At 42.2% G+C, this 18,874-nt stretch overlaps 1 protein-coding gene across 7 annotated transcripts in view; it reads right to left on the bottom strand.

The window, feature by feature from the left end:
* Window positions 1-18,874, bottom strand: part of ROBO1 (roundabout guidance receptor 1) — a 698,550-nt gene that overhangs the window by 278,605 nt on the left and 401,071 nt on the right. Inside the window, exon 1 of one of the 7 annotated variants that reach the window (XM_058419156.1) lies at window positions 17,161-17,584. The exons of the other annotated variants lie outside the window; for them this stretch is intronic. Coding sequence (XP_058275139.1) covers window positions 17,161-17,215 — 55 coding nt within the window. The 5' untranslated portion in view covers window positions 17,216-17,584. Of the gene's footprint in view, window positions 1-17,160; window positions 17,585-18,874 lie in introns of those variants that run through there. 7 annotated transcript variants of the gene reach the window in all.

Genomic DNA, 18,874 nt, shown 5'->3' on the forward strand with positions numbered 1-18,874 from the left:
TTCAGACCAAAATAATAATTTCTTACACTACAATATACATAAAAAGGCATAATTTTGCTTAACAGTTGCCAGGGAACTATGCACGTTCCAAAACATACCAGATATATTATATAATATCTGACTTTCAAAACAAAATACATATGTATTTCAGAGACATACCTTAACATGTTCAAAGAAAAGTTAACTCAAGCTGTAATTAAAATAAGTAGGGCAGGGCAAGCAAGACGTCTGGAATAGACTGCTTAAAAGGAAAAAAAAAAAAACCAACATAAAAAACTAAGTGAAGTACTAAATGACAGAGCAACCACACAACCAACAAGCCAAACCAAGAAATTTTCTACTGTTATCTCCCACAGTACTATCCATGCTAAGGAATGTCAGATCAGGAAGGAAGTAACTGCTGAGGAAGCCCTGCATCCAAGGCTTGGTTCTGATTAATTAGTGGAGACCACGTGTCGCTGAGGTCCTCTCCGTGTCTAACCCTCCATCACCCCTCTATCACACTCGCTGCGTTCAACACTGCTCCACAATCTGCTGACATCCAAGCGCTTTCAGATCCCCACTGATCTGGAGGTAGAAAATGACTTCCTAACCCGCAGGCACTCAGCTCAGGGCAGACCTTTGGACCACCACTGCTGCTGCTGTCCAGCGGATGTACAGAAGGCAAGAGCATTCCCATGCTGTGAAGAAGACACCAAACAAAACAGGTAGCTGTGCTGGAGGATGTGCCCTCATTACAGACAAATGTGACAGAGACCTGATTTAGCCCTGATTGCAGCCCTTGAGAATTAAAGGCCATGCTTAGGTTACCCTAAACACAAAACCACAGAGAATCCTGCTTCCTTATATATACAAAGCACATTACAGAGTTGGGAAAAAAAGAAATATTGAGGAGTCTCTCTTTGCATTTGGTTGCCTTTCTTTACAACCCTGAATTCCTACAGCCAGAAGATTAAATGTCTTATGACTCAGAGAGGAGTCCCAGATACAAATGGCAACTAGTCTTACTCAGGGTGTAACCTGGGACAGTCATTCTCAAAAAAAAAAAAAAAAAAAAAAAAAAAAACAACCAAAAAAGACCCCAAACAAAACAAAAAAACAAAACTCCCACAATGTACAGTGTGATGATACTTGATACCGTTTTGAATTATCCAAAAAGAATTCAGCCTAAACATTTCGTTTTGAAGTGCCTGTGGGTGGGGAAAGCAGCAAAGCTCCTAATCATGTGTTTATGAATGTTTAAAAAGTAAAATGCAGCCATATTCCTGGAGCTGTTTGATCACAAAAAATAGGAAACACACATGGAAGAGAAAACATTTTGCATAGTTGCAACTAGTGTAAACACAGAGCAACTGGTATGCAAAGCACCTCATATAAGAAACTTCAATGTATCTGCTTACAGAAAGAACCAAAGTACTGGGCAGTGAAGAGCTGCAATTCAAACTGAACAAAGTAAAACAAAACAAAAACAAATTTTCCAGGCCTGCAGACACCTAGAACAACATTAAAACCAGGTAACCAAATAATCTCATCAGCTGGAAGAGTTTAGTCTTAAGAGTCCCAGGCTAGAACTCAATTGTTAAGGACAACAACAAAACTGAGTCAGTTGGCATCTTCTTATTTAATGCACACTCTTCCAATAGGTGTGTATGCAGCACAATATGGAATTGAGCTTTTTCTCTTTTTATTTGTACCTTTTTAATGAGTGCACAGTCTAGTCACTAAAAACAGCTGACCCTTCCCAAAGATTTAAAACCAGCATTACTTGGTGACATTAGATAAGGAAACTTTAATGGCTTAGTTGCTCTGACATGGCTTTTGCAGTCACCAGATTTATCATCTAGCTTGCCAAAACGGCCACAGTTCTCACTTGATCCGTAAAGTTATTATTTTCTGAACAACAGAAAATTGTAAGTGTTACCAACCCTGCAATTTCCCGTGACACACATTTGCATCTACAAGGACCAGGCTGACCCAAGCCTGCCTTTGATGAAGTAGTTTCGAATGCACAAAGCATACAGTCTCATGAGCCTCATCAAAGGTGTAACCAGTCCATATCCTGTTCTTTTACTAGTTCAGAGCATCAGGTAAACACCAACCACAACACAGCCAAATAAGTTTTTTGGGGTAAAACATGGTGTTTATTTCATTTTCACTTGACATATTAAAGCCCCTGGGATCCATGATGCCTCTGTTCTGTGAGCACGGCAAGGCAAGTGCTGGCAGTCTCCACCAAAAGCAATATTCAGCCTCCTCCAGCTAGAAGCTGCTAATTATGTCAGTCATGCTGAATGCTGACTGACAGCTTTGTGCTGTGAAGTGATACCCATCATTTTATTAGCAAAGAGAGGACCTGGAGTGAGAAGCTGAAACACCTATTATCCCTTTATTTCCAAAACAGCAGCAGTTTACAAACTTTCTCTTGGTGAATGAAATTCTACTTTCACTAAACACCATTGGGATGTAGGAATGTTAACTTCTTCCTCAGAGGAGAGGGAGAAGAAAACAAATACAAAACACCTCACAGGTTTTGAAGTTCTCTTGCTGGATAAGCACTTCCCTTTGAGTTCTCTAGCTGCTCATCTACTGGGGCAGATTCCCAAGTGTGGTAAATTACCAGCGGCTCATTGACTTCACTAGAACTACACTCATTTACAACAGTTAAAGCTGACCTACATTAAAGCAGCATTTCACACCAAGGAAGAGCTGCCTGGAGCCAGTTGGAGCCAGGAACTGCTGGGTGTTTCTTCCTCATACTTAATCATTATATTGGACACCCATCTTCCTCTTCTGCGAGAGCCTGCGGCCCTCTTCAGTGACAGCTCACACAACCAGACATTCCGAATTGGGCAGCCACAGCCAGCTCACAGCTGGGGAATGGCTGCACAACTGCCCTGGAAACTTCTGAGAGGGAGCGGTGCCTGTGCTTGCCAGACTAAGTTCCAGAACTCCATTTCCAATGTAAGTCTTACGGGCTTTGCCAGCCCTCCTTCTTTAACCAGCCTGTCTGTCCTTAACCACATTCTGTCTGGAGATGCTCTCGTTGAGTTCTGACTGGTGATGCACTACAATGAAAGGAGGCTCAGCACAAGGAGTTAGAGATGAGGTGGGGAAAAAGAAGCAAAATTCCTGTCATTCAGAAGGGAGTACTGTCAGGATACCCCTACATCCTTGAATTTTTTCTCTATCATGCATAAATGCAACTCCGAATACTTAATCCAAACCACTAACAAAGAAAACAATCAAACCCCACAACTCTGAAACTAAATAAAGACTTATTATAGCTGGGGAGGTATATAGCAACATTCGATGTCAGGTTAGAGCTCTGAGCGACCTGATTAAGTTGAAGACGTCCCTGCTCACTGCAGGGGGAGTTAGACGAGTGACCTCTTCAGGTGGTCCTTTCCAACTCAAACTACTCTACAAGTTCTACAAGTCCTGAGTGCAAGCAACATAAGCACTTGAACTCCCCAGCAGAAAAAGAAGAGTTTTCAGTGGACGTAACTAGAAATACAGAATTTTTTGGAGAGGTCTCAATTTGAACCAGAGGCAAAACCAAACAACTGCCTACCTGCATATTTTAAGGAATAAGCTCAGGGAAAGCTAGAAAGATATTACTGCAGAAAGTCAACCATCACAGAATCACTCAGCAGCAACAGACATCCCCAACAGAAGCCATTCCTTCACACTTCTCACCTTTCCCCATCAACTGATTAGAAGAAGATATGGAGGCTGCACTCAAATTTTGATATCAAATGAATACACCTTTGTCCTGGATTTGTTTTCTCCTAGGTTTTTTGTTTGTTTGTTTTTTTTTTTTTTTTTTTTTTTTTTTTTTTTTTTTTTTTTGGTTGGTTGGTTGGTTGTTTTTTTATTGAGGGCTTTTGTTCCTTAGTTGGGGGGTTTTTTTTAATTATCTTAACCTAGTTAAATCAATTCTTATACTTACCAAGGCATGACATTGTTTGCATAAGACTAAGTGCAAAACCCTGACCTCTGTATTTCCACCATGACCTCAGAGAACAGAGCCTACTCACCCTACCCCAGTTCTTACAACTCTAATTATGTTCGACAAGGCTGCTGTGCTTTAAAGGTATCATTTACCGAGACTAAAAGATGTTTATTTTTATTCCCGCTAATCACTTCCCTTTTGTTTCGTTCCATTTATATGCCCTGGCTTTTGCACTCAGAATGGCTATCAGGTTAGATCACTTCAGATGCAGCTGAACAGCTTCTTAGGCTACTATGTAGTCCTATAAAAATCCACATTATTTAACTTCTAGCCAATGTAAATAGAATTGATCACAGAAGTTCAAAAAAGCCTCCCAATTGCTAGGCTGTTTAAGAGAGCTTTAGGAGTGAGGGAGGGCAATACACGACAGAGGACACAGCAGACCCTACCTGTCTCATTACTTACAATTTTAACATCATAAAGCAGGCTGATACCTTAAAAACAAAAAACATTCCACCCTTTGGATACAACTTCCCTGCCATTTAAAAATTGGTCCTTCTTTTCCCACATGCTGTGGAACTTACAGTTTCAGGAATACAGCTAAGTCAGAGAACTGAGTGAAAATCCAAGTTATCAATGCTACTTTAGAACTATCTAGAAGTAAGCTTAAACACAGTATGAGCGTTTTATGTGTTACTTCAGCAGGTTCTTCTAAGTATTTAATGACATTATGAGGAAATCTACAAAAATACATTAATGATAAAAGTTAAGCTATAATAGTTTAAAGCCATTATCATTTAGTTTATCATTATCACTTAGTTTAAAGCCATTATCCTTTCACTTTACATTTAGATGATGAAGAGCCTAAAAAAAAGTTATTAGATTCAGTCTATTTAATGGAACTTCTAAATTGAAGTAAAAAGTACGTTGTTTTAACTTTATGGCAAATTGCACAATATTCCCATTTTCTTTTCCATACCACAAGCTACTTGCTCATTAGACACAAATGGGTAGAAAACAAGAGTTTCTTTGTTTGCTTACACTAACTTAAAGCTGTAAAACTCATTCAGCCAAACTTTCACCTTTAAACCTTAACCTGATTTGTAACAACATTTGTAGCCTCTAAAATTACACTGCATGCACCCAGACAGAGTTAATCACCCTTCACTTTTGATGCGTAGAATAATGATCTACCACTTAAACTTGAGCCCTTAAAAGCCTGATAAAAACTATGCACATATCTGTGTCTTAAATCAGTAGTGAAATAACAAAACTCTACCTAGCAGTGACCAGTTGAAAAGAAAAACAAAAAGAAACATACAACTTCTAGCTCATGGAAGTTGTAAGTAAGTATTTCAAGACCCCTCAGATGAAATTCTTGCTTCCCAGCACAGGCTATTGATCAGACACCTGGTACAGCTAAGAAAAAGGACAAATCACAAGGAAAGGTCTGGTTTTATTTTTTGTGTAATTTAAAACTTCGTAGGGAAATTAAAAAAAAAAAAAAACAAATTTAGTTGAGATATGAAAATAACACATTCTAAAACATGATGAGCATACTGCCATTTTAAATTTAGAATATATTATGGCTCCCTTCAAATACTGTCTAGAAGGAATCAGAATGTATTAGTTTTCAAAACTGACAGTTGAGTATTTTTGCTATCTAAAAAACCCCAACTATGGAAAACAAACTCTCGGATTTATGTATTATACTTCCCTAAATGAAAAAAAAAAAAAAAAAAAAAAAAATTAAGAAAGAAAACAAAAAAATCAGGAAAAATAGAGAAGCTACAACGAAACCAGTTAGGCTGGGTTCAGGGAGCAAGGGAAAGATTGGCTACCACATAAAAGACACCAACAGAACCAACAACATACAAGAAATTCAGTCTTACAATCAATGGAAAAAGAGAACCTAAATCACAGAATTTTATAAGCCTTTAAATGCATCTCATTTTTTTAAGCTGAAAAGAACAATTAGTAATCATCTCTTTTTTTCCCCCACTAGTAAGGTTTCTATGTAACATCATGTAGAGTAAGTGACACACAGCTTGAGCTTCTGCAAAGAAAGATAGAAACTGACATCAATAGTTAAATCTCTTTAGACATTAAGGGGCCGAGAACTCATCCAGATTTTATTTTCTCTGATCACAAAAGGAATGAGTTGCTGCTACTCTTTCATTTACACTAATATAGAAGAGGGAACTATTTTTATTTTCTTTTTATTACTGCTTTAAAAAAAAAAAAAAAAAAAAAAAAGGAGTCCTCAATTTGAAACAAGTTTTAACGAGTACGATAAAGTCTGCACACATAATGCACTGGGTGGAGTAAAAGCCCTCAGCAACACTGCACAGAGCCAATAATGGACTTGTCGCCAACACCCTGTGATTTCATGACTGCCAGAACAAAAACAAATGCCACGTTCAGCTCATTGCAAAGAAAGGGACTCATTAACTTGATGTGGCTTTCTACTTGACCTTAGTAAGGTGAGTAAAATAAAATTTCATTTTATGAGATCCAAAATGATCAGCTGCGTGCCTACAGGAATTGTGACGAAATGACTGAGTGAAATTACTAACTCTGCTTAATTCTGATTATTACTAGACTGTAGGTCACTGCTTATTTCTAGCTGAGAGGCTGCTGCTTTCCCTACTGTAATAAAGTAACAGAAAAACAAAACAAACTCTAAATGTCTTTCTGGAAACTGATGTAAAATAAAATGTAAATTTATTTCAAAGACATAACTATCAATTCTGAAGACACAATCTCAATGCAGACTTTAGTCCAATCTTTTTAGAAAAAAAAAAGTCATAGTTATTATTAAAACAAAAAATCAAACAAACATTCACACTCTATCAATAAGCCTTATAGCCAGAGAATTAGAAACAAACAAACAAAAAAAAACAAACAAGAAAGCCCCCACAAAACAAACAAAAAACCCAAACAAAACAAACAAACAAACAAACAAACAAACAAAAAAAAAAAAAAAAAAAAAAAAACACAGAAAAGATTCCTGTGAAAATAACCTTCACTCCTTCTGGTCACAGCATTAAGGTCACCTGCCCTATCTTATCTGTCCCAGCAAATGCAGGGGGAAAACAAAAAACGCCCCATCTAATATGAAGCACTGGAGCATGGATGAGGATTAAAAAGTCTCTTTCCACATTATGATCATGGGAACCACATTAGAGGATAAATGAGAAAGATGCAAACCTTTTGCTTTAAAAAAATAAATAAATAAATCATCCTTCTATTCTGTTGAATACACCACCATCCCCTCCCCAAATAAAAGCAAGATAGCCACTAAAGAAGTTAAAAAAGAAAAGCAATACAGAAGCCAGAACTGTTGTGAGCAGAGATTTTTCAGCGGTGCATTTCAAGGAACTTCATCTCCTAGCAGGTAGAAATAAAAGTGGAACCCTTTTGTAGCTACAGTGCAATAATACCTTATTCTAGCTCCCTTTTATTTTCTACCTATATGAACTTGCTGTCAATCATTCTAAGCAATAGCTCCATTAATGATGCCACTATGTGTTTCTTTTCGCAACTCTGAAGGAAAAAAATCTAAGACTCAAACATGCACTTCACTGGTTTCTGTATTTGCTCCACTAAAACTCCAAAGTAAACAGGAGTGTGTTCATATCAGTACTCTAATCCTCCTACAGAGTAACAGCCTTTGAACATTTTGAATATTTATTCCTGATATGACACCAAGCTACATCACCATTCAGCTCAGCAATTGCCAGAATCCCACTCAAGGAAAGTTTAAATGCTTACTACGTCTCTAAGCTTCTTTCACTTTATGCGTTTCAATATTTGCTTTCCCTACAGGTAACACAGATTAACATTCATGAGAGAGAGAGAAAACAGAAATCACTATTTTCTGAAGTTTTCTAAAAAGCTTCACCAGCAGCAAAATCCCACCCTTCACACTCCTTCCCATTTCGAGGTCTGCATTGCTGCACACGCATTTGAAAAGTCACAAAATGCTCCTCAAAGCAATTATTCAGAAGTTCATCTCTTAGCTCCTAAGCCTAACAGCAGCACTTAACAGATCTCTCCTTGTATCAAAAGGTAGGGAAGACTTCATTCTGCCCTCTGTATTAAAGAGATAAATAAAGCAATGGCTCCTTCTTTCTGCTCTGCATCTACTTTTAAATTTCTCCTTTCGATTTTCAAAGGCTGTATAACCTGAGCAATGAGCCTCATTAATCACTACTGAACGATTTAACGCAGCCATTCAGTTCCAGATGCCACTCGGTGCTAGAGATATGCTAATTCCTTCCAAGCTTCACCTCCTTTCGCAGTTGAAACCATAATTTTCCACAGTGGTGAAGACAGGATTTCACTCCATGCATGGGGCCTCCTGCCAATCACTTTTACGACTAGCAAGTTCCATTCCACAGTTACATCAGACCTTTTTGTTCAACCTGTTCATTATAAACACCCTCTCTCCTGCTGCTACAGCACCACAGTCCCAAACTCTACCCTGTGCCAACTCCTGTTTCGGGAAGCAAAAAGTAAAGCAGCTTGTTACTATCCCTACTTATCTTGTTTCTTCACACTACTTTTTTTTTTTCCCCCTTTATCACCTCCTACCATTAAACACTTTGATTATGAAGCATCTGTCAGCTGCAGTACCTAGGGCCTCAGATACATTCCAAAACCAGCAAGTTGGACTGACAAGAGTTGTTTGGCGAGTGGGAGGCGAGGGGAGAAGCATTCAGAATTTCCAGATCCCAGTTCTGAACCTGCTTGGAAACCAAGAGATCTCCTAGCACAAAGCCAAACCAGGTGCCAAGACGTTTTGATAGAAGAAAAAAGCTTGGTGACATTGCTGAGCACTTGATCCAAAAATCGTATTTGAGGACCTTGTATTATGCTTTCAACACACAAATACAGAGCCACCTGTGGATCTGGGGGCTGCTATCCTCATCTCGGGCTTACATGCTCAAGCCTATTTGGCCAACAGGAGATGTCTGGGTTGAAAAGTCTGCTTCTGACCAGTGTTAGGAAAGTGCACTACAAAAGTGGCAAGATGAGAAGTTTCTAAAAGAATACATACTCAAATACCTTTCTGACTGGCTTCTCACCCTTCACGGAGCTAGTGAGGCCCATGCAAATCTAAAGTTATACAGCTTTTTTCAGTTAATTGGCTCTTAAGTCGATGTTCACTACAATCTCAATCTTCAGACCAGCTGAAAACTCACAATGATCCACAAACATTTGCAACTGAAGATAAAGTCAAACACTTTAGGCAATTTAATTTAAACACTCGAATCAAGATTTTCAACGGGCACTACTGATTTTAAGTGGCTCAAAATTTAGATTGTAAGTTTCCAACTTCAACAACTCACAGAGCTCAGGATTCCAAAAGTCTGAGGTCTAGTGTCTACTAAAAAATCCAGCCACTCTCCCAAGCGTATCCATCTGGTCAGCATCAAACCTGGTCACCATTTCTTTCTCCCTTCACCTGCTTCCAGAATTAAGTAGAGCCAATGCATATCTTTAGGCCGATACTCAATCCTTGGCTATGTATTAAAACTTAATTTCTAGGATAAAAAACCCTGTTAATGTCTATTATGCTACTGTAGAAGCAAATAGTAAAACTAAAGTCTTCTATACTTGAATTTACAGCCATGAACCGCTCTATGTATCTATTCTTCAACATAAAGGCATTTAAGCAGTTAGATAAGAGGCAACATAACTAACCAACAATCTAAAATAAATACATTGCCTGAGGACATGCAAATTGCAGAAGACACAAAAAATGCCAGCCAAGCAAGTTTTAATGCAATGCTAGCATGAAACAGTTTAACAGTACTAAAGAAATCACAATTCTGATTTATGTACAGGCCAGGCAAAGGAGCAGAAGATAAAGATTACAAAATTGAACAACATGAAGAGCACACAGACTCTACAGTTCTCTCAGACAGCTGTCAAGGATGACTCCAGCCTGCACGCTGATCCTTGCCCTACCCTGCACTGCATGTCTGAAGACATAGGCTGCTCCAAAACTGAGCTTACTCCACTGCTAATCCACTATGCAAGATGAAGAAAATAAAATATCAAGTCTAAGATTTTAAATCCAGAGCTCAGCACAGGCTTGTCAGACTTACAGATCTTTAATCTCCAGTCAGGGGTGTTCATATTATTTTAATAATTCACCATATTAGCATTAGACTTAAGGTAATGCAATACCATACTGAGTAAATACTTCCCAACAGAAAAGGGCAGCTTGAATAATTTTGCATATCTGACTATTCATTTCTTCAAAGAAAGTATATGTGTTTCAAGATGGCAGCAGTCCAGAAAACATGCTTGCTTTCTGATTAAGAATATTCATAGCACTTCAATAATAATGTATTCAACTACCCATTTTGGTCTAAGCTGAATTTACAGTAAGTTGTACTAAAATTAAATGCTCTAATTATTTAATTTACAATTATTTACTTAAATGCAAATAAATATAAGCATTTAACATAACAGAAAAAGCTCTATGCCTCTCTAGAGGCGTAAAGTCTGGTGGCAGAAAACAAGACTAAAATAGGAGAACCTTGTGGAATTTATCTCTACCACCAGTGAGCAAACCCATAGAAGTTGTCTCCTGTTGTTTAGATATGAAATCTAGTAATTTTTTAATGAAATTTCTTTGAATGCTAAGGAAGAAATCTTCAGTGACACATTTACTATTATGTGAAAGTACAGATGCTAATACAAGCATTCTATACATGACAGCTTTCTGAATGAGAAGGTAAATACCTAAGATGCCTTTATTAAAAAAAAAATGGTTTTATGCACCAGCCACATAGAGTTCATACATATATATATAAGAAATCCCATAAGAGAAAACAAAAATGTGTTAAAAATTAGATGACATTTAGCTACTGTTTTTACCAAAATCCATGTACTGAACATTTACATCTGAAGGTGAAGCATGTGCCCAAGTCGCGCCATGAAGACTCCACTCCCCTGACATCTTATCTTTTTCACTAAAACCTAGATGGGAAAGTGCTCAGGTTCTGTGTAGATCTTCGGGTAGCGGTGCTGAAAGAAACTATGAGTAAACTTGAGGACCTGAAATGCAGTTTTCACAAAGACACAAAATTGCTTTACAAACTCGTAAAACAAACGGATCTTTTCTTTAAATCCACAAGTGCATCTTCTGCCTATTAACAGTAGACTCTCCTTTCTAATTTTCCAAGTTTCTGCTTCCAGAAAACACAATTAACATTACTTCCCACTAAAAGACAAGACAGAATGTTTTCTACTCCCCTTCTCAGCATGGTTTGCCTCCTTTTGGTAAGTCCACCTTAAGGTTACACCATTCCATAAACCATTCTGTCCTCAGCAAAGGTGAAATGACTTGGCTGCTCACGGGTGTGCGAAGAGCACTCCGCACCTTGGCTGCAGTTGCTCAGATGGCAAGCAGGCTCTAATTAAAAAGACTGGCCTGATGCCATTCACAAATCTCATTACTGTCAATTTATCAATTTTGTTTTAATCAGTCATACACAGACACACATACAGACGAGTCTTAGTCAGAAATTTCCCTAATCTTCAGAACAAGAGAGGCATGGAAAATACCTACAAGTCTGAGAATAGTTCTCAGCATTTGACAGTATTTAACTTCATTGGTTGTTCATATACTCCTTCACTTTCTCACAAAAAATAGTTTCCTCACTTTGTTTTCAAAAGATATGAGAAGAAACAATCTATTTTCCCTAAGTCTCTAATCATTGTTTTATTTGAGAGTAGGACATTTCCCCTACTCTTTACACCTGAAATGGACAATCCCACATAAACAAACATCTCTCCCTGTGTGCTGTTGTTTTAACACCAATTATGTCATATACATTCCTGGTCTGATGTTCCAGAACTGTATTTTATCATTTTTGGATAAATGCATCATTTTGCCCTAATGAACAGTGAAGCAACAAAGAATTTCTGAAATCCAAAATTAAATTCACACACTTCTTATTTCAATAATGCCTATTATCAGCTTCAGGGTAAGGTAATTCACAGTACTGGCTTACATTAATAATCAGGATACCAAAGGTTTTAGCTCTTTAAAAGCCAGAACTCAAGACCAACAACAGAATAACACAGCTCTGCATACCTGATTGAAAACTGAAGTCATTATTAGCTTCCCAGGTGTTTCACCTTTTCCCCTGCTGAGATTTTCTTTAGTGCCAAGTCTCAGCTGTGAAGAGTCCAACATAACTGGCTGCATCTATGTCAGCAGTACAAAATATTTGTGCTCATAAGACATTTTCTTTCTTCACATAAAATGTCCTTCTACCCACAACAGTTTAGTGCTGATGCTAAGGCTGACACAGTAGGCCAATAGACATCAGTCTATGATTGAAATATACATGTATGTGTATAAAAAAAGATATAAACTAGCAAATTATCTGCCCTTAAAAGAATCTCTAGCTTTCGAGACACTAAAGAATATTTCTTTGTTGCTCTTCTCTCACCTTTTGGTCAAGCTTCTTACCACTAACTGAAAAACACTCTGATTTCCCCTGTTTACACAATTTATTGGACTTAAAATACACCTCAGTTGCCACTTCAGCTACGTCACTATTTACCTTACAGCTTTATGAAGAAGCACTGGGTGAAAAGCTAAAGAAGGTTATCACCACCAAATGAGATTATATAACAGAGCACACAAATAAAATGTGTCTGGACCACAGGATATGAAATTGTTAAGTGCCATTTTGTTTGCATGGAAAGAACAAGGTTTCTACGAATTTCCTGGTCACAAAATAACATCAAAATATGAACAACTGTCGAAACAAACTGACTCATTCCAAGCTGTTCAAATACACAAACCCCACAACAAATTCACAACAGTAACTCAAACACTGACTATGGGAATGTTCCCTCTGAAAGGCAAATTTCTGAAGAATCCAAGCCAGCTACCAGGACAGCGAGCCAAGTGCCCGTTAATCCACACAGCGCATTTAACAACAACAGAAATATTACACCGAGAATTGCAGCAAGCGACCGGACTTGCCAGGCCCAGCAAATTACTATTATATTCATTAGAGAAAGCTATCCCATAATGAGACATAATATTACAGTTGGTTGGGATTGTGAAACAAAACTCTTCCAGTTATTTAGGAAAATTAAGTGCCAACCAAAACCAATGTTATTTGAAATTAGGGAACAGGTTCCCAGATATTTTAAGTACAACCATAGATTTTTCTATCTTGAATTTCTAAGTATTTTCTCTTTCCACCTTCTAATGAAAACTAAATTGGTTTTGATTCATCACAAAATCTCTTTGACCATCACTTCCAAAGCATTTTATGTTAAACTATTGTTTGGCAAAGGTATTTGATGTCTAATATTAACGTGATAACACCGTAAGCATCACTAGTTTCTGGTAATATTTGTAATGGCCCATCTCACTAAACCTTTATCATGTAGACTCAGGAGTATTCTTCACATAAATTCATGTTTTCCAATAAAATTTTATTGACAGTACACATGATTCCCCAAAAATTCAGTATCCTGAACATTACAGATGATCCCTGCTAGTGAAGTTAGTCTGTAACTTCAACAAAAAAAAAAATCTGACAGCCAAAACTGACTGCAGCGAGCAAAAATCAGATGGAGTGTTCTTCTGGTTTAAACTAAGTTAATTTCCAGGCAATAGGGAAGGAAAAAAAAAAAAACCAAAAGTCTCTTTCTAGCTGAAAGATAACAAAATTCACACTTATACAAATTGAAAAAAAAACATTTTTGCTCTCCACAGATACTGTCACTACTCATAAGGATAAGTGGCTTTGAATCAAACATTCCCTAACTCTGGATACTTAGAGAATATTTCATCACAAGTAAGGAACTATCAATTTTATAGCATGTGGTTATTTTTTTGCTAGCTTGAAGTCTTCAAACAATACAAGTGGGGTCAGCTTCTTCAGCTCTAAGCAGCTGGCTCAATCTTTCTAAATAGTCTTCCAGGAAAATTACTTAGAACAGCACACAATGCATTAGAGATAGGTGAAAAATGCACATTTTTTAGTTTTCTTGGGTGACTTATTTGCTTTACAGATCAGGCACTTAATACTTTCATAATCCTTTGAATTATTGTGTAATTTTTTTCTTAAATCTCTAGTAATTTGTTATTATTAGACAGAGAATACATAAAAGGAGTAGAACCATTTGCAGAAATGCTCTAGCACTTCAATGAGGGAGCTCTTAAGTACAAACTTCTGAGACAAACAAACAAAATGTACCAAGGAAGTGGCTGATTTATTTACTCCAATAGGTAGGTTAGCCAGCTGGGAAGGACTTCAGGGACACTCCATGGACACCCTTAAACTATTAACCATCAGCAGATAGCTCTCCCATGAAGGAATACAAGAGACAATTTTGCCCTCCACTGGTTAGAACTATCACTGAAAAACACGCCTGCCTCGCTGTGTCAGCCCTGCCTGCTCCACACAGCACGGAAAAACCTCTGGAGCAAACATGCAGTAATTAGTAAGGGATAACACTGACAGGAAAGGGGGCAAAAGTGGGTGTTGAGCAGATGGGAATCAGGGCAATGAAACAGCTCGTCAAAATGTGAAGATTTCCATGGAGGGAAACAGAAAAATCACACAGTAACATATTTAGCCTTGAGAATGGCTAGAGTAGCGAACACCCATGTGCAAAACCAGAACCTTGACGCTCGTTCCCAACAAAAAATGTTCTGCACATTGCCCTTCAGATAAGAGAAAGCTTTTACTTTCCAAACATACTCATTTGATGCTGCTGCTTCCTGGGGAGTAGAGAGATGAAAAATCCATGGATTTGGAAGCAAAGTCTGCCTCAGAATGAAGGAAAGCGGGCAGCGAGCAGATAAATACTCAAGAAAACAAGGATACCAGAGAAGTATCCCTTAAAGCAATTCTTATTCTGTATGCAAAGCAGCATTGAAATTACTCTGGGAGAATAAGGGAGGAAAGCTACTATATTCCAATTTTCAACACTATTCAAATTTAAATTTATTCAACATTTATTAACCACAGGCTTACATGAAAGAAGGTATTTCACAGGATTCCACAGAGACAACACCAAGGTAAAAATTAGGGGTTTAAAATTCTAGTGGTTTACCAATTACTGTTTTAACAAGCACTAACCAAATTACTTTTCTATTATTTTTTTTTTCTCTTTTCCATCCCCCAACTATTTCCCACCTCTCAGCAGAAGTTTCTAACATCCCGTTTAGAGTGTGGCCACACAAACCATGGATTCAGTAGTGGGTGTAACTGAGGGAAGTGAGAACCTTCAGTGGAAGAGGGAGGAAAGGATCAATCAACTTGCAAGATCAGCTGTCAGCAGAAGTCAAAGGATTTCAGTGTGGAAACTGCTGTAGATGACTCCCATCCTTCCTTCTGCACTGCAGCCATCTGCCCTCAAACTTCATCCTGCCAAACGTTTCTGGCATCTCCATTGTTCCAGACACAAGACTAGCTATTTGACCATACATTTAGTTGAGGGGAAAAATAAATTCCTCCTGGTGAAGGAGCTGAAACAGTGTTATTATCTGGCGTTCGTCTCTAATCTTTGCAACTGAGCTTGCTTACATGACAAAATTAAAAACCTTCATAAAAATTCATGGCTTTTTTCCTTTTTTTTTCCTCCCCCCCTCCCTCCAGGTCAGCTGGAATCAACATTATTAGAGAGTGCATCCCCATCCTGGTGGGGGGGGAAAGAAAAAAATTGAAAAAAACCCCCTTGCATGCAACTTTATTGAGCATTTATATGATAAACAGATGAGGGGATTGAAAAATAAATAAAATTGTTTCTTAACTTGGAGTTTAAAACATCCCAATACGTGGTCAAGTTACAGAGTACACTATCTATGAAGTCAACTTTTCTAAGGTGGGGATGATTGCCATGAAAGATTCAGAAAGAGCAAATGGATGCAAAGGCTCTTGCCCATTCCATTTGTTTCTTCTACCACAGGAAGGAGACAATACAGAGAAAAATCAAATTAAAGATGGCATGACTGACAGGGTCAAAAGCAAACAGGGCGAGAGCTACTCAGGGATGCAAAGTTTGCCACATCCAATGCCACAAGGAGCAAAGTAATACCAAAGAGCAAAACTTTAGTAGTTAAATTTATGATATAATCTAGAAATAGACATAAGTTACTACATTTAGTGACATAATTAAGACTTAAAGCTTCAGGCAGTGTACTTAAGCCTTTCAAAAACTTCATTCATTCATTCGCTGACCAGATGTCTCATGCTACCATAACTTTAATGACTCAAAGGAGTCCTCTACAAACTCACAAGAACCAGTTAAGGTAGAAAAGTTAGCGCCCAAAGCAACCTTCACTATGGCACAGGTCACTCACTTAGCGTGTAACAAAAGGCGTTCCTAAGGACGAGAGGCAATACTGCAGGGAGGCAAACCCGTCCTCCTGAGAGAAGCAGGGTCCTTGCGCAGAGGCAAGCCCCGAAAACCTCCCAAGCCCCCACACCCACCGCGGCCACATGGGCGCCCCGGCAGAGCCGCGCCCGCTGCGAGCCAAAGCTGCCCTCCACAATGCCCTTAGTGCCGCCCTATCTGTAACCACAGGCGCGTAATGACCATTAATCCCCCCTATCTCCTCGGCCATCTCTCCCCCGCTCACACGCAGCACGCCGGCGCTTCACTTCACACACGTGGGTAAACTTCAATCGCCAAGGTGAAGCAAAACCCATCCCCAAGCCCTCCCTTCCCCCCGGTGGCGGCTGCGCGGGGTTAACCCGGCCCGGGGGCCGGGAGGAGGGGATGCTACGGGGCGGAGGGTGCGCGGTACCCGCGGGCAGCCGCCCCGAGCGGCGGGCACGGGCACCGGCACCGCCCGTCGGACCACCGGGTCCCGGCCCGCCGCCCCCTCCACATCAGCCGTGCTTCCATCAATCGACCCTCGGGAGCTGCCCGCGGCGGGAGCCCTGGGACCGGGACAGGACCCGGCGCCGAGCATCCCCCCGCTCCCGGCCCCGGGCAGCCCTCCACGGCCGGCGGCAGCTCCCGGGGCAAAGGCGGTCCAGGCGCCCGCAGGGTGGAAGCCGAGCTTCGTTTCCGAGCAGAGGAGGGGGCCGAGAGGCGCGGAGGGGCCAAACCGGGGGAGGGAGAGATGGGGGGAAGGAGGAGAGCGGCCGCGGGAGCGCTGCCACCGCCGCGGCCGCGTAGCTGACCCGCCTGCGCGAGGTGGTTACCTGAGGTGACACATATGAATCCAAAGAGGTAAAAGTGAGCAAACTCCGCGATCATTGTCCTCGGGTGGCGCCTGCAAGCAGTCTCATGCCAGAAGAGCGGGGGGAGAAACGAAGAGCCCCCAGTTGTAATTCCACAGAGAGCTTAACGCAAGCGAGGTTCTCTAATCCCGCCGGACTCCCGGGGCGAGCCCCCTCCGGGCACGGCGCTGTCAGGTCCGCGGGGCTCCGGCCGGACTCCCCTCTCCCGGCCCGGGCTTCCCTCAGCGGTGCCTTGACACTTCCCAGGACTATCCAAAGCGATAGGAGAAAACAAAAGATCCTCGAGTTCCCGCAGCCGAGGTCCGCCGCCTCCCGAGCACAAGTTGCTGCCCCGGCCCCAGACTCCGCTCTGGGCGCCCGGGACGAGGCGGTAACGGAGCGCAGCCGGGACGGGCACGGAGCGGCGAGGGGCGGGCGGCGAGCTCCGCGAAGTGTCCCCGCCGAGTCACTGCGCGCCCGGCGAGCGGCGGGCAGAGCGCGGCGGCGGAGCGGCGGCAGCGCCCGCTCCCATGGCGGGGGAAGGAGGCGGGCGCGTCGGGGGCCGCGGCGGAGCCCGGCCGCGGTCAGGAGGGGCGGCGGGCAGGGGAGCCCCGGCGGCAGCCCCCAGCCCAGCCCAGCATCGCCGCCGCCCCCGCCCCTGCACGCGGGAATCCCGCACTCGCCCCCGCCCCAGCGCCGGAGGAGGGCACGAGAGGGGCGATGGAAGGAAAGAAGAAAGGAAAGGGAGAGAGAGGGCGAGCAAAACTTCCCCGGGCCAACGCCCCCGAGCCACCCGCCCCAACCGCCCGCCCTCGGTGCGGCGGCTGCGGGAGGAGGAGAGGGAGGAGGAGGAGGAGCGGCTCCTCGCCTTGCCCCGCCGCCGGGGCAGGCAGGGGCGCACGAGTCAGGCGGGGCCGAGCCCGCCGCGCCTGAACTTTCTGGTGTCACGTCGAGCCGCTCGCCTCCGCCACGGGTTTCCCCTTCCCCCTCCCGGCCGCCTCCGCCTCCTGCCCGCGCTGCCGCCGCCGCGGCAGGTCTGGTGCCGCCTCGGGACACCTTAAAGGAGCCGCACCTACACGGCCCCCGCACGCCCCGAGCGGCGCTGCCCGGCCCGGCGCATCCCGCCCCGCCCCGCCCCGCGCAGGGCCGGCGCCGCCTCCCGCCCCTTCCCCGCCGAAGGTAACGCGCGGGGCGGCTGCCGGAGGCGACCGTGCCCCGGGCACGGCTCAGCCAGGAGCAGGGGGAGGGGATGGGGGTAGCCTCGGGAGCAGGAGAAGTTCAGATTTCCCCCTGCCCACCCCCGCCGAAAACAAGCAAACGCACAAAAAACCCCGGCGAAGCGAGGAGACTGCGCTTCCCCGGGTGATTCCCAACGCCTGGGGTCTGGCGTGCTCCAGGCTTGGACCAAATCTCTAGGAGAAGCATCCTCAGATCGTCACTCCCGCGGCTGAGTGCACGGACAAGTGTGACAGGAGAGGCTCCTCAGGGCCATGTCACACCACAGAAGTAATGGTGAGGGAACAAGGGGGAGAACACTGCAGGGGAAAAGGGACGGTGGACTTGGAAGAAGTAGCACCTACCACCTCACAGGAAAGCTCCAGCTATTCCTAGATTTGAATCATTAAGTTGTGAGGATTGAATGAGGCAGAAGAGGAAATTTCATTTCCAAGCAGCCTGTTGAAAATATGAACCCCAT

The sequence above is a fragment of the Hirundo rustica genome, chromosome 2 (genome assembly GCF_015227805.2).
Source record: "Hirundo rustica isolate bHirRus1 chromosome 2, bHirRus1.pri.v3, whole genome shotgun sequence".
Taxonomy (NCBI): Eukaryota; Metazoa; Chordata; class Aves; order Passeriformes; family Hirundinidae; genus Hirundo; species Hirundo rustica.